Raw genomic sequence first — 27,656 nt, 5'->3', positions numbered from 1 at the left:
TCATCCCTGTGTCAAGTCCAGCGTTCTTAATTTTATTTTGTTTTATAGACAGTTTAAATGGTATTAAGATTAAGTTTGAAGATTAGATTAGAGTGAAATCACCTTTATTAATCCCCGAAAGGAAATTATTTATCCACTCTAAGTATATTTTGTTAATCACATGCATATGTTTACAGGCCCGTGAGACACACACACACACACACACACACACACACACACACACACACACACACACACACACACACACACACACACACACACAGTGGACTGAGCTACTGCGCCCCCCCATAAATGGAAAACAATTTGTTTTCCAAAAACTCTTTAGCTCTTTGATTGATTGGTTGATAGTAACTCTTTCACTAAACAGTTACACCTAGCTGGAGGAGGAACTAAATTTATGACACAAACACACAGTATATACGGTGTTATATACTGTATATAAACTGCGCCTGTCCCGATCATCTATGAAGTTGTGCGTCATCCCACCACCAGGTGGCGCCAGGGCCCCCCGTCAGATCAGAGTCTGGGTTACAGGACAGAAGTTGTCCTCTGTGCATCAATAGTGAGTGACTGATAAAGGATCAATGTGGCGATGGGTTCCTGTTCGGCAGAGGGTGTTTTCAGAAAAAGGACGGATGTAAACGCACTAATGGTGGTTTTTCCTCAGATCTAGAATCAGCAGTTTCAACTGCAATCTGATCTCAGGTCAGTCTACTGTAGATTGTTACTAATTTTGCATGATTCACGAATTATTCTGGATCACCAGATCTGGATCAGAAATCTGATGCGTGTGAGATGTGAGATTATATTTGTGATGCTGGATCTGTCTTAAACAAGCCATACTGTGTTCAATCACATCATCACTTTAATGGATCATTTTCAGAGGTTTGCTTTCCCAGTAGGAAGATTTGATAACACGCGTCGTCCAAACGTCTCCCAAAGAGCACAGTATAGGTAAAATTGATCTGTATTGTTGACTCTCAGAACTCTTTGAGAATATTCTGTGTCCGGTGAGACTGAAGAAGTTTAGCTGTCTGAAGGCAGAGATCCCGTTAATGTGGCGTAAACCAACCAAAAGAACAAAAAACCACGAACAGATTAAGTCACGACATGAAAAAGGAAGTGTGAAAACTCAGTAAAATACATTTATTGACAAAAAAAAGTTGTCTTAATTTGTCCTTTTTAATTTTACACAAAAAAAAATATCAAAATACTTTACATGACTTTTAATCTGAATATTGTCAAATTCGTCTGGATCAATTCTCTCCAACAAATACACTGTACAATGAGAACATGCTTGTCCTTTTTAAGATTCAGTGCTCATTTATTTTTCAGGGAACAATGCATTTAAAATTATGCATAGTTATTACTTGATATTTTGCACTACATTTGAGAGACGTCACTGCATTTCATGCAATTCATATCCCAATAAGTAACTCGCTCTCCGTTAACCCTCATTCAAAGGTAGGTGCTTAAATGTTGTAATACATAAAGGATACACAGTACGACATTCAGAACATGAATTATCTGGGTTACCCAAACTTCAAAAGCTTAAAAATGATGAATGTGGTTTTACACAAACATTAAAGTTTACAACTTGTATTCCAACAAAATTTAAAAGGTTAAAAATAAAATAAGATTTACAGTTGGGCCCGAAGTGCCCCAGTGCAACACGAGAACAAAACTGCTTCAGAAACCCTTCAGCACGCTTCAGTCAGTCTCTGACATGGTTGTGTGTCTGGACTTCTAATCAAGACATACTTGGTCATTTTCTCCCCCCCCCCCAAAGTGAAGCCATTTCCCTTCGGTCATTGCTACAGTATTTATCACTGACCCACTGAAGCTCCTTTCTGACGTCTACATTAGATGCTAACTAAACAACAACGCACTCAAGATATCACATGTACGGGAGATCATGTTCAAGATTGCTAACAGGTGAGAACATATTTTAAAAGACCTATGACCATATTGTTAAAGAACACAGCAGACAGCGTAATAGAAATTATATGTATACATATATATGTATATATGTATATAGATAGATAGATAGATAGAAGCATCACATGATGACAGAAAAAAAATCTAGAAGCTTATCGTCTCCATGTTGGCTTGAACATGACCTCGATCGGGTCAGCAGTAAAAGTCAACACTAACAACACTGTTTGCTCAGCTGCCCCCCCACCTGTCTCCTATGACACCACGGTGCAAACGTAAAGACCCCCTCGCTAATTCCTCCATTCTTAAGTTCTCCGAAGCACGAAACAACTAAAGAACATTGCATCTGAACACGAAAAACAAAACAAACAAAAAAGTAGAACAGAAAATGATTTGATGCTTCAGTTATCACTATACGGTTATTCACACATCAGTCAGCTATCAAAAGTACTGTATAAACGGGTTGCTTCACCTAACTAACAAACCCCTCCATGTACCCCGGATTAAAAAACAGAACGACAAGAGAATAAAGCCTCTGAGCTGGAGGGTTCCTCTGGGAATCTAACGTCTTTAAGGCATTATCTATCCAGTATTGCTAAGAGGACATCGAGCTAGAGAGCAAGGAAACAACATCTGAGTATGAAACAGAAAACCAACTGACCCTTCAGGGGGAAGTGCAAAATACTAATTTATATCAGGACATCGTCGGCCCCTAGCGGCCCACTCGGTACCTAGCATATATAAAGTGGTCGATGGCTAATTTGCTCTGTTGGCTACGAACATGCAAAGTGCACACTTGATTAGGTAAAAATGATTCATTTCTAACTTAGAATTTCCAACTGTTTGGTTTTGAACTGCATAATCTCAACAGCAACTAGACGGTTATTAAAAAAAAATGTGTAGAAACTCTTTTGGTGGTTTTTGGGATGGATTCTGGGATTGATTTCAGTCCCCGATAAACGATGGCGCCTTTTTTGGACACAAGGGCTCTGTGCCGATTTTTTTTTTTTTTTTTTTTTTTAATATTTGCACAAGTTATTTTTTTTGGTGGTCGATTCAATCCAGTCAAAGGCTATCGTGGTAAGAAAAAACTTTCAACGATGGAAAAGAGGTGGTCTGAGGTGGTCACGAGCTAAATGCTGAAATGCCACTAGAAACACATAGAAAACGATTGAATATATTTATCCTGTACAGATTTAAGTGCATGAGGGACGAGGCAACGTTAGAAGATCTGGAAAAATTAGTGGGGGTGAACACAAAGGGAAGACGAAAAATATCAAGGAAGACAGTGGAGGTTTAAAGAAGTCTGTGGTTCTGACCGACGGAAAGGAAACTCTGGCTCGAGCCACGGAAGGAAAGAACGGACGGTCGGCGCTTGAGAAGTCAAAGAACTGACCTTAAGGTTACACTTCAACCCAAAAAGCCTAGACAGCACCTGCAGGGATGAGGAGGGACTCCGGTTCTGCCCACACGAGCAGCCCCATTGGTCCGGCTGACGAATTAGTGCAATTTAAAAAAAGAGACCATTGAAGTCATGTTCTCTGAAAGCTGCCTGCACAAAACCCATGAGAAGAACCTGGGATATTTCAAAACATGGAAACCTTCACCTTGACCTTTTGTAAGACCATCCCATTGTACATTCATAAAAGAGGACGTGAGATAAAGATGACAAGAGAGGGAAAAGTCTTTCCACTGCAGATCTTGGAGCGGGGCTGCGGCGCCCGATGCCTTCAGGTGCTCCGTATAAACCGGGCGTCATCCGTTCTTATCCCCGCCTTTCTCTCCTGCCGCCTGAGAACACAACCCAACCGCATCACGTTACTCCGACAACGTCACACACCCTGCTTCTGATTCTGCAGCTACTCACCCCGGGTTTATCCTGCAGGCCGAAGACGCCGCCGCCGCCGCCCTGCAGGGGCGAGGCCGTAGCCGAGGTTAACAGGTTGGGCGAGTTGGGGGTGGAGGCGAGCGCTCCCGTCAGCGTGAGGCGCTGCAGCTCCCGCTGTCTCTGCTGCTGCAGCATCTGGCAGACCACCACCTGCTGCTCCTGTGGAGGGGGGAGGGGGAAACGGCTCAGAACACCCGCCGCTTACAGGTAGATCCAGAATTAGAACTCGAGAGGAGTGAGGAGGAGGAAGAGGAGGAGAGATTACGGGAGTGAAGTTCTGCGAGGCGAGGAACTGCTGGAGCTGCTGCTGCTCCAGGAGGAGCTGCTTCTGCTGCTCGGTGAGAAGGGAGGATCTGAAACACAAGACGCCACACGGACGCGTTAGGCAGCGGACGACGCGCCGGCGCTCGGACCAGGAAACGTGCTTCTGATGGATCGGGTACGTACGGGCTGGCGCTCTTGGGAAGCTGAAAGCCCTGTGCCAGCGCGTGGGGGTTGAGAGGCGGAGGCTGGGTGCGCAGAGCGGGCTGAGGGATGCTCTGCGCCGGAGACTGGATCACGCCATTCAAGCTGCCCAGCACGCCGTTCACATTCAGCTGAGGACTCCCGGCGAGGGACGCTATGAGCCCGCCCACCGCCGGCAGAGAGGAGCCGCCCACCTGACCGATGGTCCCCAGACCGTCGCCGAAACCCCGACTCAAACCGTTCAGCAGGGGCTGGCTGAAGGAGGCGGGGCTCTGCTGAGGAGGGGGCGTGCTCTGGAAGGAGAGGGAGGAGCTACTGCGGGACGGACTGCCGGAGAGGAGCTCCTGGAACAAGGACGCGAGAAGTCCAGTCAGGAGGTGACGGCATCCGTGGTGAATATCGTGGGCTCAGATGGTGCGTTCAGGGAACGTAGGGCCACTCACCTCAGAAGAGGTAATGAAGGAAGTATCATTCAGGAAGCAGCTTTTGGATAGAGGGCTCTTATTGGTGCTGAGGGGGTCTAAGGACAGGAGAGGCACAAACACAAGGAGAAAAACATCAGACGTTTCCGTGACCACGAGCCGGAGGTGGAGGAGGCGGCGAGCCGGACCTTGGATGGACGTCAGGAAGCTGATTTGTGCAGAGGCCTGTGGAGAGAGGACATGTGGGGGGAAAGGCACCGCCAGCTCCGTGTTGAGCAGCTGCAGACGCTCCTTCTTGGCCGTCAGGCTGAGGATCTGGTCCTGCAGGCGTTGGTTCTCCTGCTGCAGCGAGTGGAGCGACTGGAGCATCTCCACAACTGGAGGAAACACGAAGGACAAAAAAACATCTGAGTGCAGAAAGATTTATGTTTCTAGCTGAGATCGGTTGAAAAAAAAAAAATATATATATATACAGTATATACAGTATATATACAGTATGTACAGTATATATATATATATATACTTTTTTTTTCATGCAATTTGATTTTTATTTGTGTGCATCCTGTCCAGAAACTCGACAGTCTCAGGATCTGGTGATGAAGATGCACGTGAATAAGAACGGCTGACAGAAGCTCCTTCCATCTGTGGCCTTCAAACCAGAGTCATTTGAGTCAGATGAAGGAAAATGGATGAAGTAACAGTGGCGACACCAAGGGGGGGAGGAAAGAGCAAAGAAAACACTGGAAGTGAGTCAGAGGGAGGACTGGCTATGGAAGGAGAAAACCATGGTTTGTCAGAGGAGCAGGTTCTCCTCCTGACGTTGGTTTGAAAGGCAAGAGGAGGTGAAAGGAAGTCGATTCAACGCAGTGGATTTCACGGCCGTGGCCCGCAGCGTCATGCTGACTCACTGTTGACGCCCATCTCTCCGTTGCCGTGTTTCTCCAGCAGGAGCTCGATGTGGGAGCTGGCAGGAGGGACGTTCTCGGGACGAGTTCGGACTCCTGCTCCCATCCCGTCTCTCTGGTCGAACAGGAGAGGAAGACAGCTCATGGGTGACCTGCGAGAAGGAGGAGGAGGAAGAAGAGACCAACAAGGAGTCAGATGGAATTACACTCGTGGGAGTTTAGAGTTTGGATCTCAAACTAATCGGTGTTGGATTTAAAACGTACCACAACATAAAACAATAGATTATTACAGTATTTTCCGCACTATAAGGCGCACTGGACTATAAGGCGCACACAATAAAAAATAAATAAAATTTATTTGATAAACTGCAGCGGCTGTAGTTGCACAATCCGTCCACTAGATAGAGCCGCGCTGCTCAGACAGTCATGATTGCATTCATGACTTCCTGACTACCTTTGAATCGCCCCTATTGTTATGTCAATAAGCCATTCTGAGCCTCATCAAGGAAACCTGATCACTTGATCACTTTGCCATCTTAGAAAGAAGTCAACACGCATATTAAAAAACCTGACATTAAAAACTGGTTAAATTCATTACGAGTGCAGTCAGTGCGAACAGAGCGGATTATTTCCTGATCTGAAGTTCGAAGCAGATATTTAAGCGCCGACATTCGTCTTCGTTTATTAATTAAATATTGTTTCGATCGATCGGTAGTCCAGTCGGAGGTGAGGTGCAGCTATTTGCTGCTGTGTGTCCTAAACAATTGTTTAACTAGTTTTTAATGTCGGGCTGCTAATTTACTGGCAAATGTGACGCTGTTTTACTCCTAGAGCTGACTTTAACGTCGGTATCTCACCGCCGTGAATCTCACAGCACGTTGCTGCAGACAGAATACATAAACCTGAATGCGACCCTCCGCCGCCCGCCCAGACCTATCAACTACATTTGTAGATCAATTGCAGTACAGTAGACACCTTTGTCTAGCAGTGACTCAGCTCTTGAAATTTCAGAAAAGGCTGGAAGTTCAGCTTTGAGGGTCTTTCATTCACCTTTATGCCAGTTTCTCCGTGTGTTTCCACAGACTAATAGAATGGACCGTCACTAGATTCCAGATGACAGCACGATGGCATTTTTAAGACCAATTAAGTTTAAAGTGAGTTATTTCCGACGCCAAATAGTTAGGAAATACTGAGATCAGTCAGTCAGTCAAACTTTATTAATAGAATTGTTGAAAGTTCCTTATATTTTAATACGTAATCACCGGTGCTCCTACAGTCTGCTTTACCGTCTGAGAGCAGCTCAGTCAGAGCCGGGACTTCGGTGACGCCCCTTGACTACCGTTGTTAGGGGGCGTGGGCCCGAGTGCCTTTTGAGGGGGCTCCTCTGGTGGCGGAGTGCGGCATGACTGGCGGCCAGACTGCCGGCTTTTTTTCAGCGATCATGTTTTTAACCAATATTAATATGAATATGAATCCATATATAAGACGCACCGGATTATAAGGCGCACTACGGGTTTATGAGAAAATTTTAGTCTTTTAGGTGCGCCTTATAGTGCGGAAAATACGGTAAATGTTGATTTACCATATTTTCCGCACTATAAGGCGCACCTAAAAGACTTCAATTTTCTCAATAACCAACAGTGCGCCTTATAATCCAGTGCGCCTTATATATGAAAGGGTTTTGGAATGTGCCATTCATTGAAAGTGCGCCTTATAGTCAAGTAGTGCACCTTATGGTGCAGAAAATACTGTAATTTACTGAACCAAAAAGATTATTTCATACCAACTGTGTGTGTATGTGTGTGTGTGTGTGTGTTATATTATCCTGAAGAACAGGATTAAAACAGATAAAATGAAAGTGTTCTACGTGTTTTCACACCGCTGTGAGGTGGAAACTACCATCAAGGCTGCAGTGTTTTTTTCTCTCATTTTCACATCATCACCGGGTTGTTTCCTGTAGCTGGTTACAGAAACAGAAACTGATCTGAGCGGCGCCACGAAACAGACCCACTCATCCACAGAGCTCTTCTTCTGATGGATCAGAACCGAAAGTTTCTCAGTCATTTCCAGCAGCTCTGGAGTACAAAAATCATTCATGGGTGAGAAAGAAATGATGAAATGACACGTACTGCGAGGAGAGACTCTCTCTGGGCGAGTTCCCCTGACACGGGAAGCGACAGTCATCCAGGTCTGACTCTGAAACACGTGGACAAAGAGTCATCAGCTTTCCTCACTTTAAAGTCCAAACCTCCGGTGTCAGATGTCTGAAGCGGGTCTCCTCACCCGGAAGGTGGGTTTGGGCTTGACCCAGAACCGGCGGCAGCGTCGGGGCCGTGGCCAGACAGCTGGAGAAAGGCTGGGAGGTGGTCAGGCTGTAGGACGAGCTGGATGAGCCGGGATGGACCTACAAGACGGGCAGAGAGAAATTCACCACTGCTTCTCTTCCTTACAGTGTCCTCACCACCTCCCCACCAGACTGTGGATTCAGACCGATCTGAGTTCTAACGTTCCTGGTCTGGATCCTGACAAAACCACCGTGAATAAAACACATTTTTCCCAGAATAACTATCAAACTAACAACGACGTTAATCTGACCCAGATTCTAGCTGCAGATATTCAAAGTCTGGGAATCACATGATGAGGATCGGCCTATCAGGAGTCGACTGGTTTACGATGACATCATGAGGAGACGAAGCTTCCTGGGGTGGGGGGTGGGGGTGGGGGTTTGTTGTGTGAGTGACGCCTGGTTCTTCTTCCCACCTGTGAGTTTGACGGAGCGCCGCCTGACGGGAGCGACAGCGAGGAGATGTGGGATTGGAGGAGCCCGGAGGAGAGGGGCGTGCTGCACAAACCCCCTCCCAGCGACATGGGGGTGCAACACACCCCTCCGCCCAGGGAAAGAGGGGTACTACAAACGCCCCCACCCATGGTGAGGGGGTCCTTGAGACTGGAGTAGATACCTGAGGCGTCAGAAAGAGAAAGAGATTTATTAAGTTCATCTGAGACGAGATTCCAATCGACACTGAGAGTCAGATTACAGCAGATTATAAAATCCAGTGTGAACAGAATCTTGATTTGAGACGCTTGCCTTCATCTGTGGCGGTTTGTTTTACGCCATCGGCTTCTGATCTACAGATAAGCAGCCGGCGTTCTGCAGACGCCCCCCCCACACACACACACACACACACAGACGCGTGTCGCCCCAACATTTCAACAAACCGAGCTGCAAAGCAGCGCGCCGACGAGGAAGCGTCTCCTTTGAATCCTCACAAACAGGAAACCAGAAGCGCCCCCGCCCACCCTCAGACTCACCGGAGGAGAGCAGCGAGTTCCCGCGACTCGTGGAAAAACTGCCCGCGGAGGAGGAGGAGGAGGAGGATGAAGTAAAGGATGAGATGGTGGTGGTCGTGGTGGGGGTGACTGCGAACGGGAGGGGGTAGAGCGAGGAGGAAGAGGAGGAGGTTAAGGCTGGAGGAGGAGGAGGGGGAGGAGGAGGAAGAGCAGGGGGTGGGGGCGCGGTGTAGTGGTGGTGGTGGTGATGCTCCTCCCCCCTCCGGTCCCGGTTCTTGCTGCCCCGGGGGCGCCCCGGGCCGTGGCTGCTTTTCTTGTTGCTCCGGTGCCTCCTCTCTCGGGGCAGCGGCGGGGGCGTGGCCTTGTCCTCCTGGTCCGCCTCCTCCGGGATGGGCTGCGCGCTCAGCTGGGCTGGCTTGCAGAGCGACTTGGAGGGCTTGTAGTCCCCCGATGAGGACATCTTCCGGATCTTGCTGCTGCCGCCCAGCGACGACGACGAGGTGATGCGCATGATGGAGCCGAAGGTGGAGATGGTCACCTTGTTCTCAAAGGGGCTGGAGTCGCCCTCCGACCTGTCGTGACCCTGCGACCCAGCCAGGAGGCCGTCCACCGGAGTCAGAGCCGGCGGCTTGTGGAACTTGGTGTCCTCCTCCCCCTCCTTGTCTTTGTCCTCCTCCTTTTCGTCCGCCACCTCCTGGACCGCCGGCCTCCTGCGATGCTCCTTACGCTCCTCGCCGCTGTGCTCCTCCCCGCCCCGGTCGTGGCTGCGCTCCAGACGGGAGGACGAGGAGAACTGATGGAAATCCTGAGTGGAAGTCAGGGAGCCTGAACACAAAGAAGAGTCTCAGTACAACGAGTGTCCACGTCTCCGACCGGTGCCCCGTTCTCCGTTCTCCACCTGCGTTGAAGGGACTGGAGGAGCAGGAGGAGGACGAGCAGCTCTTGCCGGTGCTTCCTGTCTTCTTGCTGCGGTGGCCGTGACCGTGTGAGCTCAGCTTTTTGGACTTCCCTTCATTGTCCTTGACGCTGTGGTGAGTGGAGATCTGCGCCAGAACACAGAGAACACGTTTCATTCACGCCGTTTCCTGAAAAGTGACCTTTTAAGACATTTGTCAAAACACTGAGACATTATGACATCCACACATTTAAAGGTAGACAATCCAGGATTCAGTAGAGCGGACTAAGAGCACTGCTATGGGATCTTTACTCAAATGACTCCATGACTTGTTAATCAACAAAGAAAAAGACCAAACTTCCAGATGCAGAAATACAAGATGAAGCTTCTCAACGCGAAACAAGTCAGCACCAAACAGGATGTCACGTCTGACGCTGGAGACTCGGCCTCGAAGTTCAACGACGCAACTGAACACACAACCCGTGCAGCAAACGGAGGAGTGTGTGAACATTAATTTACCCAAACACCTGAGGCGTTCTCAGCGTATTGTTGGTCGTCATCCTGAAACGGAGAGTTAGAGGGATGCTCTTATTGTGAAAGGGCTAGCAGGATGCCATCATGCTGAAGCCGGAAATGGAAATGTGACTGAAACATTTGGGATAAATCTTGAAAAAGTGTGATGTAACTGTGTGTGTTAAGACTTAAATAACCCTGTTTCGCCAACAGGATTCCCCGTCATACCTTCTCGATGCTGCTGGTCGTCAAAGACGAGCTCAGGCCGTCGGAGGACTTCTTGTGGCGCTCCCTCTGCCGAACCTTGTCCTTGTGACTCTGAACACACAGGATCAGCACCGTTAGAATTTTATCAAACAATTACTGGTAAAGCAAAACTGCATTTCAGTAAAGCATCGGGCTTGTGGAGAGAGGAGCGCGCCGCCTGGATTCGACGTGGCGCCGCACGCTGATGCTCACCTTCCTCTGGCGGTGGTGGTGGTGTTTGTCCTGAGATGGAGACCTGGAGCGTCCCCGGGAATGACTAAAGGTGCTGCCTGTGTTTTCACTGGAGCGCAACTTCTTCTGCTGGAAAAACGGAAGCGGAACCTGCGTCAAATATAACTTTCCAATGCCGCGGTTACTTTTCGTAAACACATAAAAGGTTCCACGGAAATGATGGAGCTCTTTTTGAAGCGTTCAGATTTAACTGGAAATGACGGCTGGACACTTTTATCACAAATGAAAGTGTTTGATTTTGTTTTTGTTGTGATGTTGGTTGCAGGAACGGTTACTGGTCTGCAGTGGGTCGTCTGTTTTTACCATTTTGTTGTAGTGATGTTTGCAGTAGCCGCAGTATTTTACGTTGTCGGCTTCCGGGCCTTCCTCCTCGCACAGCAGGCCGGCCATCTGAGCGCTGGACAGAATCACGGGTCAGACGAGAGCAAACACACACAAATAAACGCAAACACACAAACGGACCATGACGACCTTCTCGACATAGAAGAGCAAAGTGCAGTCGGTATCTGTCACATTTGTGAAATTCACTTTTCCGCAAAGTTGAAAGTCTCTTGCTGCATATTTTCTGGGGACATGGAGGAGTTTATGTTTCACTTCTTCTTCTCCTTTTCCTGTGGGTGTGTCCCGTTAGGGCTCGTCAGCCCATGTTCTTCATCCTCCTCTCGAACACCAACTGTTCACATGTCTTCCTCACTACATCCACCAACCTTCTCTTTTGTCTTCCTCTTTCCTGCTAGCTCCATCCTCATCAGCGTTTTCCCAACATCCTCTGGTCTGCTCACCAGTCCGTGCATCATGGCTGTCCTTTCTCTAAACATTAACCTTCATTCTTTCAGAGACACAAATTCCGATTTACTTTGGCTACCCTTTATTCCTCTTCTCCACGTCACCTTTCTGCGTTTCACTAAATGATGAAACAAAGGCAGAGTTGCTGCAACTGCGCCTTTCAGATACTGCTGTTTGCCTTTGTTTTAGGGCCTGTGAAGATTACACCACTGGGGAGGATTTCATAGGTTAACAGTTAATTCAGATGTTAAACCAGCAGTCATCATTAATGATTAATAAGTCATTTGTTTAAAGAGAATTGAGAGGATGGAGTTTCCCCACGTCGTCTTTCACATTCAGGAAACAAAGGTCCGTGGCGGGTACGGCGACAAAGACTCAAGGAAGGCTGAAGGTTTTTCACATCTAAACCATCGCACACAAGCTCACCAATCACATTTCATGTTTAAACACGAATCTGTTTGTCTCAGGGTGGCAGAATATTCCAGGATGGAGGGAGAGAATCAGCTAGGTGTATCGTCTTTCTTGTGGTAAACTGTCCTGCTGCACTTATTTTTAGCAGCCTTCCATACAAATCAAGGCATTCAAGGAATAATAAAACAATTCATCAGTTCCACTCAGGAGGTCATGTGAGCGGTTTAGTCATCACTTCTTTGGCGATGATCTGGATCAGGACTCGGATGTTTTACGCTCAAAGTGTACCTGACAAGTGTTTGCCACGGCTCTTTTATGACGATCAGGGTCTGATCCGACACCGCCGGGATACGTTCACACTCACCAGGTGACGTGGAAGGCCTGTCTGCAGCCCGGTCTGTTGCAGGTCATGCAGGCTCCACAGGACGCCTTGCTCTCCCTCCCGTGGTCCTCGCAGATGTAACAGGTCTGAGAGAACAGGAAGTCAGGCGACATGTCAATTACAATTACCATCATTAAGAACCCCCCCCCCCCCCCCTCTGTAAATAGGCAAATTCCTTCCCGTTTAAAAAAAAAAATGCAGTGTGGAATTCTGTGTAAAGGTTTGTGAGTTTGTCTTGTTCCAGTGTTTGCAGGCCATCCGTGTTATTTGGCCGTTAAAGTGAACCGCTGTGATCGCAGTGCGGAGAAGATAAAAGGCTCTCCAGTCGAGGCCCGCTGCAGCTATACTGTAAAAACTAATGTGCTCGCCAGCAGCAGAGATGGGGCTTTCAAACAGAAACCATTTGCTCTCTGCTTTGTGCAGCAAACTGTTGACCAGATGTTTGGGAATGCTGGGAAAAAAAAAAAAGATGGGACTGTGGCTCGCTGGCTATTTGTTCTCACAGGACTTTTGTCTCTTAAATCTCAATTTCATTTCCGTGACTTGTGACCTAGATTTCCAGCTACTTCCTCGTTTTTTAAGTTTGGAAGAGCATCCCGATAAACCGAGGGATATTTCAAATAAATTTTGGAGATAATCCACATGCAAGCTGGAGGCCGCGTGAAGGAAGCATCATCTGGATTGGGATTGAATGAGCACACGTGTCCACCAATCACATATGAGCATGAACGTTCATGCACAAGCACAGCTTCTGAGCGTTTGTATTCTTACTTTAGATTTTCTAACTCATCCGGACTGACTAATGGGGAGATGGGGGGGGGGTGTGTGCGAGAGGCCTAGCAACAGGTGCGGGACAAAGGAACAGCAGGCTCTTTACCTTTTCGCTTCAGCCCTTTCGGTTTTTTTAGGCTTTTCTCTCCCTTTAAACTGTGTCACTCTGTACTTTCCACAACCTTCTCTCTGTAACACTCAGAAGATGTCAGCTCTGTAATTAAAGGCCAGACAAGCAACTACTACGAGCCTTTAAAAGCAAAACGGCCTTCTCAAGTTTTCTCGGTCCATTGTAACGCTGTCTAGGAATGCAGGCAGCAAAATGCATATTGAATGGGTCGTGCAGGGGGAAAGCTGCATGTAATTTACTGTAGCTGACAACGTAATATGAAACCAGGCACCCAAACACTCACGTGTGGACACTCTACGCACGCACACACACACACGCACACACACACACACACACACACACACACAGCTAACACACAGCATGTCGGCCACTGGCTGCTAAGTCCAGCCATCTAACATGGATATTCGTTGCTTTAAAGCCAAGCCGGATACACCCACCATCAATAGACACACACACTGCACCAGAGGGACATTAAAGACTGTACACACACATACACACACAAACAAATCAGACAACAAAATGTACAAGTAAGTTAATAAACTAGGAGAATTCTGTCAAGCTGTTGTGGAGCAGGCTTTGATTACGGACTTAAGCAGCCGCATCACAAAGGAACAAACGGATAAAAAGCTTCGGGACGTGTTTTAAAAGCTGTATAATCCTATAATGTCTGAGGACTGCTGCGTCCGAACGGATGATTCTTTCTCACGTCTCAAACATGAAGGCAAAATTCAAAATGTATGTTTCAACGCTGCAGGTTTTTCCTCAAGTTTCCCTCGTCGCAGGGAGCAGTGAACGCACCGTCTCCCCTTTACTCCGCAGGCAGAAGCATTGTTGTGATTTAAATTAAAAATGTCAGACGGTGTTGCCGTGGTGACCGGTCTGCGTTACAGCAGGAAAATAAGAAAAACAAATCACTGAGAGTAAACGAGGAAATGGTTGGGATCATTTTGGACACAGGCGGCGGTCCGTCGCTCAGAGCAAACAGGAAGAGAAATCTGAACCGTTGGTTAAAGACTTGTAAACAGTAGTGTGCTAGCTAATGTTCGCCTAGGAGGATTACATTTCCATTGTGGGTTTAATACCTGTCAACAATAGTATGCTAGATAACAATAGTTTAAAATGGTTATTATTGGTTTGATAACTGTGAAAAAAAATAATCTGTTTGCTAATCTGTTTACTGTTGCTTGGCAACACCATCAGGTGCTCCAGGACACGTCTTTCATTGGCTGTAGTGATCGTGATGGAATCATCCAGATTTTAACTCCTGAAAATCAAAACGGGACGGCTTTGATGTCAGACCGGATCATCAGGACCCACTTCAGGATTCACTTATGACTCGGTAAAGAAGACACACCCCAATGAAAGACAAACACTCATAAACCACTCCTGTCTTTTCCTTGTTGCTCTCTCATCAACGTACGTAGGTGGAAAAAGAAATGTTCATGGGGAGCAAATCTGTTTTTCCTGTTTAGCCAGAGCTTCAAGGTTTACCAGAAATGTGGCTGTAAGGCTTTTTTTGTTTCCTGGCAGACACCAGCAGAAAAAAACTTCTTGAAGGTTGTTGGAACTGATCTGGAATCAGATGCGTCTATCAGATTTCACGCACAAACGTAAAGTACTGTGTGTTCTATAAATGTTGGGCTTTCCCGTCTCAATCTGGGGGTACCTTGATGTATCTGTCGTGGGGGACATACTGCAGGATGATGGGCTCCATGGTGAGGACGTTGGCGAACTGCACCTCCGGGATATAGAGCGCACACACGACATGGGCCCACCCTGTCACAGATTGGAAGTTGGAGAGATAAAGTTGCCGTGTTTTGTTCTATTTCTAGCGGGGTTGGGGTTGGGCTTTGCTGGGTAACTCAGGGAAACGGGATGAGGGGTAATTGGGACGTGATGGGACATTTACCTCCGCTGTCCGTCCTCTTGAGGGCTCCATCTTTGTGGGGGCACAGCTCACACCTCTGGAACAGTACGGGAGACAAAAAAAAACTTGTGTGATGGGTGAAGCCGAGATGGACAGGCGCCGTCGGGACGGTTTACTCACCACACGCGCCGCCCTCTCCTGGGACTCACACTTACGACAGAACCACGGGCCGGTGGGCACCTGGACGATCCCGTAGCATGCTGGGATTCAGAGAAAGAGAGGGGAGGGTCAGAATGTACACTCAGATACAACACCTTTGTTCTTCTTCCATTTTTATTTGGTAACACGTTTGCTTGAATCTGACTAAATCTGCCTGGAGATGCTAACGACTGTCCCATTGATGGAACACCGGGCCTGTTTCGGCACACACCTTCATCTACAAGGTGCCGCTTCCCTACCTTCCTCGTCGGCGGTCTATTTTTGGTTCGACCTCATTCTTCGGATGTTTGATGGCTGCCCCTGTTTGATGGCTTTCCAGTCTTTGTTCCTTGGTTGACGGCTGGCATTTAGGGACTTCTGGGACCTTGATGTGCTCCCTACCCAGAGTTCAACACCTGGACCTGCTACCATAACCCCCTGAGCCGTCACAGGACCATCCCCACCCCAGCCACCCCACCTGGTCACCAACCACAGCTGGTGTCCTATAGTAAGTCTCCATCCGACCACAGCCTTTCGGAAATGGATTGCCCTATCATTATCTAATCTTTAAATGGTGTTGTCATGGTAACATTTAAGTCGTAAAGTCATCATTTTGAATTTGCACTACATCTCTCCCCTCAATTGCTGTGTCAGCACCTTATGGTGAGTAATCGAGTACTTTTCAGGTTGATAAATAAAATGAAACAGCTCAGGAAACGGACGCGCAAAGTTGGTGCGACACAACTTCAGGTGTGAAACGTGACTCCCCCTCTCCTCCTGAAAGAAACCCTCACAAAGGAAGTGGAGCCTGGGGGTAACACGGCGTGGGGGTGGAGGGTTCCAAATACATATATAAATAAACAAATAAAGCGCACATAAGGTGTCGCGGATCCATCCGGGATCTGCGTCACCCTGCGCGGCCCTGCGCGTAAAATCATGTGTTGAGAGGAAACAACAAACACACGCCCACTTACCCCTCCCACACACACACACACACACACACACACACACATACACACTCACGTAGACAGCTACAGCACCCCCGGTACCTTACAAATCCACAACCCCACCGCTCGACCGGGACCCCCGGCTGCCTCCGGCCGCCCGGTAATCACGCGCAAACCGCGGATAACGTTACCTTGGTGAACGGCGACGCTGCAGCCGTGTCCATCACAGTAGACCAGCGGGTTCTCAGCCCAGCCTCGTTCGTCTGAACACACGCAGCAACCTCCGACCATTTCCCGCATGCTTCTCCCATAAGAAGAAATCTATTTCCCCGCCCGGCAAGCCGATCAGACCTCGCCCAGGCCTGTCAAGTGGTCGTCCGGCTCGGTAACGCCGGGCCGGGCATAGTCCTGGGCCGCTCGCGTCGCGCAGTTTTGGCCCAGCGGGAAGAGGAAATCTCGGCGTGGGGTTCGTGGTGCTGCCGCTACGGTTTTCCGTGATGTCCTCCCTGTCCCCTTCGAACCGATGCAGTGCGCATGCTCAGACCTGCTCTTCTGGGTCGAACTAAAAGTCACAGCAAAGGTAGCAACTTATTGTTACCTAGAACCGCCAGCCGCTCCCGCGCTCACCGGCGGGACATCCGGTACTGTGCGCACAGGTGTCCTCCGTGGCGGGGCTGGTGACGTGGGACGCGCTCCGCGGCCGAACGGTGGCGGGAAGGAGAGAAATAAAACATGTGGATCGATCAGTCAAACCGCTGGCTGCTCTGTTTCGATATCAATTTTACTTTAATGGCGCCATCTTCAGGACGCCCGCGGAACTACAAGGTAGCAATTACACTCGATTTCACCATCCACTGTCCACAGATGAGCAACATCCACAGTCTGTGGGTTATTCCTACTCTGACTTATCATTACGTGTTTAGTTTATTATTATTATTCTTTTCCTTTCAGCTTTTCTCTTCAGGGGTCGCCACAGCGAATGAGTTGCCCCCATCTAGCCCTGTCTTCTGCATCCTCTTCTCTCACACCAACTACCTTCATGTCCTCTTTCACTACATCCATAAACCTCCTCTTTGGTCTTCCTCTAGGCCTCCTGCCTGGCAGTTCAAAACTCAGCATCCTTCTACCAATATATTCACTATCTCTCCTCTGGACATGTCCAAACCATCTCAGTCTGGCCTCTCTGACTTTATCTCCAAAACCTCTAACATGTGCTGTCCCTCTGATGTACTCATTCCTGATCCTATCCTTCCTGGTCACTCCCAAAGAGAACCTCAGCATCTTCATCTCTGCTACCTCCAGCTCTGTCTCCTGTCTTTTCCTCAGTGACACTGTCTCTAGACCAAACAACATCGCTGGTCTCACCACAGTTTTGTACACCTTTCCTTTCATTTTAGCTGAAACTCTTCCATCACACATCACACCTGACACTTTTCTCCACCCGTTCCATCCTGCCTGTACACGCTTCTTCACCTCTTTTCCACACTCTCCATTGCTCTGGACTGTTGACCCTAAGTACTTAAAATCCTCCACCTTCTTGATCTCTTCTCCCTGTAACCTCACTCTTCCACTTGGGTCCCTCTCATTCACACACATGTATTCTGTCTTACTGCGGCTAACCTTCATTCCTCTCCTTTCCAGGACAAACTTCTCCTCCACCTGTTCTCTGTTCTCACTACAGATCACAATGTCATCTGCAAACATCATAGTCCATGGAGATTCCTGTCTAACCTCTTCTGTCAGCCTGTCCATCACCATAGCAAACAAACGGGCTCAGAGCTGATCCCTGATGCAGTCCCACCTCCACCTTGAACTCCTCTGTCACACCTACAGCACACCTCACCACTGTCTTACAGTCCTTATACATGTTTCTTACATACTTCTCTGCCACTCCAGACTTCCTCATACAATACCACAGTTCCTCTCTGGGCACCCTGTCATAAGCTTTCTCCAGATCTACAAAAACACAATGCAGCTCCGTCTGGCCTTCTCTGTACTTCTCTATCAACATCCTCATACTGCTGCTCACAAAATGTTCACCTCTGCCCTTATTCTAGCTTCCACTACTCTCTCCCATAACTTCATTGTATGGCTCATCAGCTTTATTCCTCTGTAGTTGTCACAACTCTGCACATCTCCCTTGTTCTTAAAAATGGGCACCAGCACACTTCTCCATTCCTCAGGCATCTTCTCACTATCTAAGATCCTGTTGAACAGCCCAGTCAGAAACTCTACTGCCACCTCTCCGAGGCACTTTCAAACCTCTACAGGTATATCATCAGGACCGACTGCCTTTCCACTCTTCATCCTCTTCAATGCCCTCCTCACTTCATCCTGACTGATCTTTGCTACTTCCTGGTCCACAACAGTCACCTCTTCTAGTCTTTGTTCTCTCTCATTTTCCACGTTCGTCAACACTTCAAAGTACTCTTTCCATCTTCCCATCACACTACTGGCACCTGTCAGTAGACTTCCATCCCTATCCTTAATCATCCTAACCTGCTGCACGTCCTTCCCATCTCTGTCTCTTTGTCTAGCTAACCTGTATAGATCAGTCTCTCCCTCCTTACTGTCCAACCTAGCATACAAGTCATCATCAGCCCCTTATTTGGCCTTTGCTACCTCTACCTTCACCTTATGCTGCATCTCCCTGTACTCCTGTCTACTCTCCTCAGTCCTCTCAGTGTCCCACTTCCTCTTGGCTAACCTCTTTCTCTGTATACACTCCTGTACCTCCTCATTCCACCACCAAGCCTCCTTATCTACTTTCCTTCCAGATGACACACCAAGTACTCTCCTACCTGTCTCCCGGATCACATTAGCTGTAGTTGTTATCTGGCAGCACCTCCTGACCACCCAGAGCCTGTCTTAACTCCTTCCTAAAAGTCATGAAACACTCTTCCTTTTTCACCTTCAACCATTTCGTCCTCTGCTCTGCCTTTGCCCTCTTCATCTTCCTCACCACCAGAGTCATCCTACACACCACCATCCTATGCTGTTTGGCTACACTCTCACCTACCACTACTTTGCAGTCACTGATCTCCTTCAGATCTCACCGTCTACACAAGATGTAGTCTACCTGTGTGCTCCTACCTCCACTCTTATAGGTCACCCTATGTTCCTGTCTCTTCTGGAAGAAAGTATTCACTAGCCATTAACATCCTTTTTACAAAGTCAGACACATGTTTAGTTTATTATTAGAATATATAGTTTATAGTCATCTATCTATTTATCATCCATCCATCTATCCATCCCTTCATCCATCTATACATCCAACATCCTGAGTTCTGAATGGATGTCACACATTTTATGACTTCTCTATTTCCTGACTAAACTCTCAATAAACCAAACAGATTCACTCCCTTGAACTGATTCTTTAGTTGCTTTCGTGTTCATTAAAAGCGCGTTACTGTCATTAGACATATTAGACTGAATGTTTTTTCTGCAGCTTTCAGCAGTCGGGTCAAGTCCTTTATATTTCAGTCAGCAGATGTCACCAGAACCTCCTGGTGGATTGACTCTAGTCCAGTGGTTCTTCACCTGGGTTCGATCGAACCCTAGGGGTTCAGTGAGTCGGTCTCAGGGGTTCGGCAGAGATGGAGTTCAAGACAAAACACCCGACACAATGTGTCGGGTGAATAAGGCACATTTATTGAATAATGAATAAGGCACAATGAATAAGGCACATTCATTGAAGATGTGCCTTATAATCCAGTGTAGTTTATAGTGCGGAAAATACTGTATTTATGTCTTAAATTTGAAAAAAAAATTACTGAAGGAGGGTTCAGTGAGTGAGCATATGGAACCGGCAGGGTTCGGTAAAGTTAAAAGATGCAACTTCTTTTAATATTCCTATTACATCACCACAGTCTACCCTGACTTCATTTTAGCTTCAAACTTCTACAAACACCAACAGTTCCAATCTCAACCGGTACTTTTTAAATGAATGATGAGTTTAATTCTGTCATTTGGACCTGAAGCTGTGACGGCAGTTTGCCTAATAAGTGTAACTTCTCTTCAAAGCCAAAGAAAGAAAAGGGAACTGGCGCTGATGGAGAGGACAGATAGCATTATGGCAGCTGGATGAAGTTAACACCCTGTTCTGGTCTGAAGGCAGTAAGGCGTGAAAAAATGCAGCTGGATGCACTGAGGGGGCAGAACCCATTTACTGTACTTTGTTCAGAAAAACCTTGATACACTCAGAGGAAACCGATTTAGCTGTCGGCTGAGGTTAGCAAAATTTGTTGTGGCAATATTATCCACAAATCCTCTAAACACACATTTCATGAGTGAATCTTAATATGAAAGTTAACTGACTCTTCATGTAATTTGGGGGTCCCCTGTAACAGTTTTTGGGGTTCTGGAAACTCTTTTGGGACCCAAGGTTCTGAATGAAAAGGCCTCAATGTATATGAGATAATCCTGCATCAAATGTTGGTCATTTGGTAATTGTAAGATCCTTTCTATTTTTTATAATAGAAGCTAGTTTGATTCAATAAAACATATTAATTTAATTTGATTTCAGTGCTCAGAAAGCACCTTTAATTGTAGACCTAAGTCAGTATCTATTCAATCCAGGTTTCTCGTATTGCCTCATTTTGTGTAACAAAAGTCTGCCAAACCGTGCGACCTTTCTGACTTGTGTTAGATGAATGTAATATTCAAGAGTGAAACCAGTGCGTAGTGCAGAGTGAAGCGATGTCCTTTGAAGCAGTGAAATGCGTTTCTCTGAAAACCACAGCCCAGGAGGAGACATGTGACCTTCTACATGATAAGGTTTTTATACCTAAAGCTGAGAATTGGTGAATATCTTTAAGAGGCTTTATCTCATATCAACAAAATCAGAGGTCTGTTTGCAGTGAAGAAAAAAAACCTTTTATTTTCAACTTTACAGAAAAAAAAACAACAGATACACAAAATATGCTTTCATTTTTTTATACTTTGCTGAACTTTCCAATGTATGTATTACGTTAACTAGAAGTTGTCTCCTCAGAATGGGAACAGTATGACTAAGAACACACAGACACTTGTAACACTCCCACACACACACACACACACACACAAACACACACACACACACACACACACACACACACACACACACACACACACACACACACACACACACACACACACACATCTTGTGTGAAGCAACGCCCAACTGAGTGATCTAAAGCTGCTTCACTTCTAGGCGGTGCTCACCGCGGGCTATGTGGGACGAGAACTCGTAACGGTCTCGACTGCGGTGGCCGCACACATTGCACTCCAGCGGGTCCCTGAAGCCGTGGCACCCCATGTGGATGGTGAACATGACATAGTCAAGGAAGATCACCCTGCAGTAACCACAAGGGTACGCCGCCCCTGGCGGTGCCCCAGCGTCCCCTTCAGACCGAGCCACCCGTAAAGCCTCCAACGGCGACAGGGGAATATGCTGGGTGTGGGGGGCGCCGTTCTGGTGGCTCAGCCCCCCAATCAGGTGCCCTAAACTGTATGTGACAGGCTGACACATCTGGGAGCTGTCGGCGTGGAATGACTCCAAGCTGAGGGGGGGCTGAGCTGCGTGAGGAAGTCCCAGGAGGGGCATAGCCATCTTGTGGCCGTTGGTCAGGCCCATGGGGCTGGTGTCGTTGCGGATGGGGTAGGCCCTGTGAGGCGGAGCCTGCTCGCCCTCCAGTTTGGTCAGGATAGGCTGATGATGGGAAGTGGGCCCGGGGGAGCCCGGCAGAGGGTCCTTGGTGTCAGATCGGTGGGTCGTCTCTCTGTTAAAGCTCAGGTCCAGGCAGACGCCATTGTCCCCTAGACCAAAAAGCAAGAAGAGATGGGGCTGAAGACTCCGGGAAGTCATTTCAGATACATCAATAAACCGTACGACCAGCAAAACAACATGTAGAAGTGGAAGCAGGCATTGCTCACAAATGAAAAACAACCTGAAAGTGTTTCTGCAGATACCTGATGTTGATGAGATGCTTAACAGAAATGTTCACCCATAGGGCAGCAGGAAGGAAAAGAAGGAAACCCTGCACAATGAAGTAAAACATGGTTGACAGGAGGGAGAGCAGCGAGCTCCCACGAGAGGATAGAGGCAGGGAGGAAGCAGACGACGCAGACGAAGGCGGCTGCGCCACACAAGGCCACTGAGAGGCACCTGCTCACGTTTCTCGCCTACTGCCTGTAGTGTCTCTCTGCGGTTGCAGACATTACTTCTCTTTTCAACCCTTGTGGTTGTCATATTGAAAAGACCTCACTTCATCTGTCAGGTTGATAGAGAGATGTAGGAGTGTTTTCTTTTCTTTTGCAAAGACTGGTTTGAGGCTTTAGCTAGCTGGGTGGCTGCGTGGCCTTTTACACAGACTGAATCTTTTTTTTGTTAGTGTAGATAAAAACAGAAAAAGTAAGCAACTATAAACCAACAAGTTCCAAATGCATGCTACTCATTCATTGGTTTAACCATGCATGGTTACCGGTACCCACCTATGACACAATTCTTGCAGAGAATTAGGCACAGCGGAGACCACTCTCCGGTTTGTGCTCATAAAAGGCAAACGTTCTGCCCTCAATTCCTGATTGTCTGACATGAAAGCCAGCAGAGACAAAAAAGACAGCTTAGACACACATTGTATATTGGAGCAAAAAAAAAAAAAAAAGCACAGCAAAAGTGCAAATGATGGACATTTTAAGACACATGAGGAGCGTAAGACATATAAAAGCAGCACAAGTCATGAAGCAATTGTATGAAATATCACAGTGAATAAAAACAGCGAAGATTTCGCTCTTGTGAGATTATCTTCTCTTACCGGTGAACTTTTGTGGCATGGAGCTCTTCCGTTTGGCTACGTTGCTCGCGAGTCTGTCGAGCAGCAGGGCGCGCTCGGTGCCCATCTGAGTCCTGGTTGACTGGCCTTCCTCTGCTTGACACGGAAACAGTAAATGCAACATGGGAATGAAGACCTCCTCTTGATCAAGAAGTGTTCGGCGTGAAAGGTCGCTGAGCTGTCGAAGCTTTTGAGGTCATAAAGTGAAGTTAAAAAGAATGCAGAAGACGCCGGTTGCTTAAGTCAGGCTGGGAGGAACTAGATATCAATCAGCGATCAGAAGCTCGCTTGACCTCACTTCCTGGCGCTTTTTACTTCACCGGCACTGGAGAGGCGACCACAGGATGAGGATGTGTGTCCTCACCACGGCGGCGCTATCAGGCATGAACTTACGACATACGGTGACCACAGAAGCAGAGCAGCGTCTTTTTGTTGCAAACCTGCAACTGTCCCGTCAGAACGTAAAAGCACTCCGAGGGGAGGCTATAGACAAAGAGGGTGCGTGTTTGTGTGTCTGGCCTACATATTTGGCTTCCCCTTTGCCGCTATAGAACATGGAAGCGGCCTCTGAAGCGCTGAGTCTCTATACCACAGTAACCACAACCTATTTAACTGGGAGGATGGCCAAACAGTCGTCAGTCTACTAATTTAATGATGCTACAGAACAGGATGCGTTCACATGAAGGCTTTCATTCGTTTGCCGGTTGTTTGTGCGTCCTTGTAGAGGCGTGACGCATCAGGTTTGTCCTGGTCATGTGGACGCGGTGACGGGTGCGTCTACTCACCTCTGTCTGCGAGGCCTTTGCTCTGGTCAAACACGTGACACCTCTCCCTGTGCTCCTCCAAGGAGCTGCGCTGCTTGTAGCTGCGACTGCAGTGGTTGCATTTGAAAGGTTTCTCTACTGTGAACGGGAGTTTCAGTTAATCACCAAACACACGATACATCAACAACATCTCCGACGCTACGATGATGATTATTTTCAGCGGGTTTTTTTTACAAAACTGATGATGTGCACATTGAGATAAACCATGCAGCAAGTCTGCAAGAATGTGAAAGGTTTCCCGTCGCAAACGAGTACGATGGCGTGCTGTGTGTAACCGCATGAGAGCTCAGGGCAGGGTGTTACTGGAAATGTCTGGTTCAGCTTCAATGCGTGAGGACTGGGAAACGGCACTTTGTTGTGAGCATGTCATTATCAAATGTGAAGCGGTGGAAGGCGTGTGCCAGTACCGGAATGGGTGCGCAGGTGTCCGCTCAGGGCGTCACGGCGCCGGCAGGCATAGCTACACATGGGGCATTTGAACGGCTTCTCCCCGGAGTGCAGCTTGATGTGACGGAGCAGGTTTCCCTTCTGAGTGAAGGAGGCCCCACACTGGGAGCAGTGGAAGGGCCTCTCACCTGAGAGAGGAGAAGAAGAAGAAGAAGAAGAGAAGCCGATTGGCCCTCAGTTGTGTTGAAATTCAGAACTCAACTGGAATTACAGGTGATGCTGTTGCTGGAATAAAATCATGCTAATGTCGTATGTGCCTGCATCTCCAACTGAGGATATTTCACAACCTCCTCCTGCCTGATTCAGACTCTAATCATCGCTGCTGGATCAAACCTCTACACCTCGTCAGCAGCGTGATGGTTGAGCAACCGTGGTGTTTGAGGTTAGGTGTTTGTGTTCCTGCGCTCACCCGTGTGACTGCGCTTGTGCACCAGTAGTACGTTGATGCTGACGCAGGACAGGCCGCAGATGTCGCAGCTGAGCTTGCCTGATTCGTGGACGCGTGGGGCCACGTAGTTCCCGTCCCCGCCGGACGTCGCCGCCGCGTGGGCGTTCGACAGATCCTCGCTGTCGTAACGCGAGTAGTCCATCAACGAAAGGTCCTGTGGTTCATTCAGGGCATCTCCCTCTTCATCCTCCTCGTCGTCCTTCTCGTCATCGTCGTCTTCCGTCCCCTGATCGTGAAAGACTTTCTCCATCCCATCCTCGTTGTGCCTCTCTTCTTCCTTCATCGGCCCGCTCTCTTCCTCCCTGTCAGCATTGCGGTACTGCTCGCTATCTTCACCCTCCTCTGTCTCCGTCTTTACTGGACCTATAAGCAGAGATGCAAACCAGCTATTTGGACTGATTCCACTTTAAGAAAAAAAAAGGTGCTAAACAACTGTGTAACTTGACTTAAGCGAACGAACAGTGTCTCAGACATTTGGAAGATGTGTGCTTGAGATAATGTGGACATTTTTCAGCATCTGCTTTGAAAAAAGGATTGATCTACTAATCACTATACTAATCCATGATTACTTCTTGGGTTTTCTTCTTTTAATTTTCCATACTCTCACCTTCACTAGCTCAAAATCCCACATCATACAAGATCCAGTGTATGAAAAATTAAAAAGACCACATCTGCTGACACACAGAGGAGTCCCAAGGCCCGGCCTTGAGGACCTGTCACTTAGCCTCTTGCTACGTGTCAACCACACCAGTCAGTTCCATCCAGAAGCCACACTCTGGTCTTTGCGGTAATTGGTGCTCAGCTGAAGAACAACGCCTTGCATGGTGGAAAGCACTCAGAGGTGCTATGGAAACTTTACACACACAGAACCCTGGTAGGCCTGATATAGAGCCCAGGGTCTCAGAGCAGCGAACCGCAGGCTGCAGGGTAGATGCAGAGAAGGGCTTTTCGGAAGTGCACTAGTATGACAGAATGGGGGTGGAGGGGGGCAGCCAGAAAGAACTAGGAGAGCTACCCAGAACACCAAAGACCTTCTATATTTGACATATACTTCACATCCAGGCTCCAACTTTGGAACAACATCATGGAAAGAGTTTAAATGAATGTTTCTGGAGGTGTGGAGGGTGTGGGGGGGGGTGGGGGTGGGGGTGGCGGGAGACTGGGTGACTCACCTTCAGAACAATAGATGTATTCCTCCCTCTCTTCTTCCTCCTGCTTTGGCTTCACATCTTCAACTTGGTGACAAGTGCCTGAGAAAGCGACACGTTGAGCGTGCATGAAAACTACTGTTGGTTTTTGTTGCAGTGTAAGAACTCTAAAGCGGCAAACCACAGATAACAACATAACATTCAATTGACACCTTTTTCTAATTCGGCATTGTGGTGAATGGTTGTGCTATCCTCTGCCGTCCTAACAAACATCTCCACATACCTTCAGCTGCCATGACTATGGTAACGTTCACTCACCCATCCCGTTCTCCTCTGGGGTTGTGTTCATGGTGAAAATGCTCTGTTAGGAAAAAACACCACATTTGATTCACAGTCACTTAGAATCAAGTCCAATCAGGTCAAGCCAGGTTCCTTCTGATGGTGCTTTCACAATTGTGAAGGAAAAGAAAATGTTATTTAGTGATTTAAAATGTCACTGTCATGATGTCACATTTTTAATTTTACGGACTGCTACGAAGAAACATGAAAAGAGAGAAGGCTTGAGTCTCAGTTTGTGTTCTGAAGAAGCTTTTAAAAGAAGCATGGGTAACATGGTTGATTGCTCAAGCCTGTCACTTCGAGCAAAACGATGATGTTCACTGTACATGTATTTCCTGCCGTGTCTGTACATATGAGCAAATGTAAAAGGGCTCTGCGCGCCAGCTGAAAGCAACAGTTTGAAAATAATTTAGGGAATAAAATGTCCATCTGTCCACGTTAAAAAGAAGCCCTGTGTCAGATTTATGAAATAATAAAAACTCACACTCCAGATATGTGCAGCACAAAACAAACTGGAACAACTATATTGAAACTGGACATTTACTTCAAAACATTTCCATCATTCAGAGACTTAGTCTCACATCAATTTCAGCAAGGAATACACAGCGAGCACAAACTGGCTCATGTGGTCAAAATGACACTGAGAAGCACGTCTCCACATGTAATCAACCAGGTTGTTTGTTCGTTGGTTTCTCTTTATGTTTTTTTTTTTTTTTTTTTAAAGACGGAAGGAAGTTTGAGTAAAGATGGAATAACTTTTACCTGTATTTTGTTCAGCATCCAGAGGAGATCTGCTCTAGGAGAATCCACACTCAGCCACTGTACTTCCTCTCAATTTGGAATTTAAGCAACATCACTAGCTGTACAGCTTCAGCTTGGAGAGAGCCGTCGAGCAAGAGGAACTGACTTTGAATAAGGTGGAGCAACAAAGACCAAAGCATGGCATCACCAGTGAGGTAGATTATTCCCTAGAATTAACATGATGAAAATAAAAACGTTCATTTATTAAACCCATGGTGTCTATACAACTATAGGATTATGATTAAAAAAAACAAATGATGATGAACCATGTGAAGTTTAGACACTCCACATGGTTCCAGTTTTATTTTTAATTAAAGGGACTGTAGCTCCACCTAGTGGCCAACAACAGACCGACAGTTCAGGCCAATAAAAGAATTTGTTAACTAACAAAAAAAAAACACACCATAAGGACAGCATTAGTTAATTCATTTATATGGCTTGTGGCACAGTTTTAATGACATCATCTTTTTGTTGGTGAGCCTGGAAGTTCTTGTAATTACCTTTTGACAAACGCATCAAACCACTGCCCAATC

At 47.3% G+C, this 27,656-nt stretch overlaps 2 protein-coding genes across 8 annotated transcripts; both read right to left on the bottom strand.

Moving 5' to 3' along the window:
* Positions 1–1,125: 1,125 nt before the first annotated feature.
* LOC137600429 (protein AF-17-like) lies at positions 1,126–17,028 on the bottom strand. 2 transcript variants are annotated; one of them, XM_068322048.1, is made up of 20 exons: positions 16,496–17,028; positions 15,340–15,419; positions 15,202–15,256; positions 14,959–15,068; positions 12,374–12,477; positions 11,116–11,209; positions 10,774–10,881; positions 10,543–10,632; positions 9,805–9,949; positions 8,928–9,731; positions 8,376–8,575; positions 7,899–8,019; positions 7,745–7,811; positions 5,619–5,767; positions 4,899–5,087; positions 4,732–4,808; positions 4,271–4,632; positions 4,089–4,176; positions 3,803–3,982; positions 1,126–3,726 (listed from the first exon to the last, which is right to left on the bottom strand). In XM_068322048.1, exons 1-20 carry the CDS (start codon positions 16,602–16,604, stop codon positions 3,691–3,693), a joined length of 3,168 nt encoding a protein of 1,055 aa, XP_068178149.1. In that variant the 5' UTR covers positions 16,605–17,028; the 3' UTR covers positions 1,126–3,690. The 2 variants fall into 2 exon arrangements, with proteins under 2 accessions (XP_068178149.1, XP_068178148.1); XM_068322047.1 differs by having other exon boundaries at positions 1,126–3,982.
* A 4,128-nt stretch (positions 17,029–21,156) lies between these two features.
* Positions 21,157–27,285, bottom strand: LOC137599812 (zinc finger protein Aiolos-like). Of its 6 annotated transcripts, XM_068320980.1 has the most exons (8): positions 27,085–27,285; positions 26,302–26,344; positions 26,008–26,085; positions 24,797–25,198; positions 24,348–24,515; positions 23,902–24,018; positions 23,099–23,212; positions 21,157–22,100 (listed from the first exon to the last, which is right to left on the bottom strand). In XM_068320980.1, the coding sequence occupies exons 1-8, from the start codon at positions 27,100–27,102 to the stop codon at positions 21,475–21,477; spliced, it is 1,566 nt and encodes a 521-aa protein (XP_068177081.1). In that variant the 5' UTR covers positions 27,103–27,285; the 3' UTR covers positions 21,157–21,474. The 6 variants fall into 6 exon arrangements, with proteins under 6 accessions (XP_068177081.1, XP_068177079.1, XP_068177080.1 ...); XM_068320978.1 differs by having other exon boundaries at positions 23,902–24,015; positions 26,008–26,344; XM_068320979.1 differs by having other exon boundaries at positions 23,099–23,209; positions 23,902–24,015; positions 26,008–26,344; positions 27,085–27,284.
* Between the last annotated feature and the right edge of the window lie 371 nt (positions 27,286–27,656).

Source organism: Antennarius striatus, chromosome 8 (assembly GCF_040054535.1).
Source record: "Antennarius striatus isolate MH-2024 chromosome 8, ASM4005453v1, whole genome shotgun sequence".
Taxonomy (NCBI): Eukaryota; Metazoa; Chordata; class Actinopteri; order Lophiiformes; family Antennariidae; genus Antennarius; species Antennarius striatus.
This window is presented reverse-complemented; position numbering and strand designations above follow the sequence as displayed.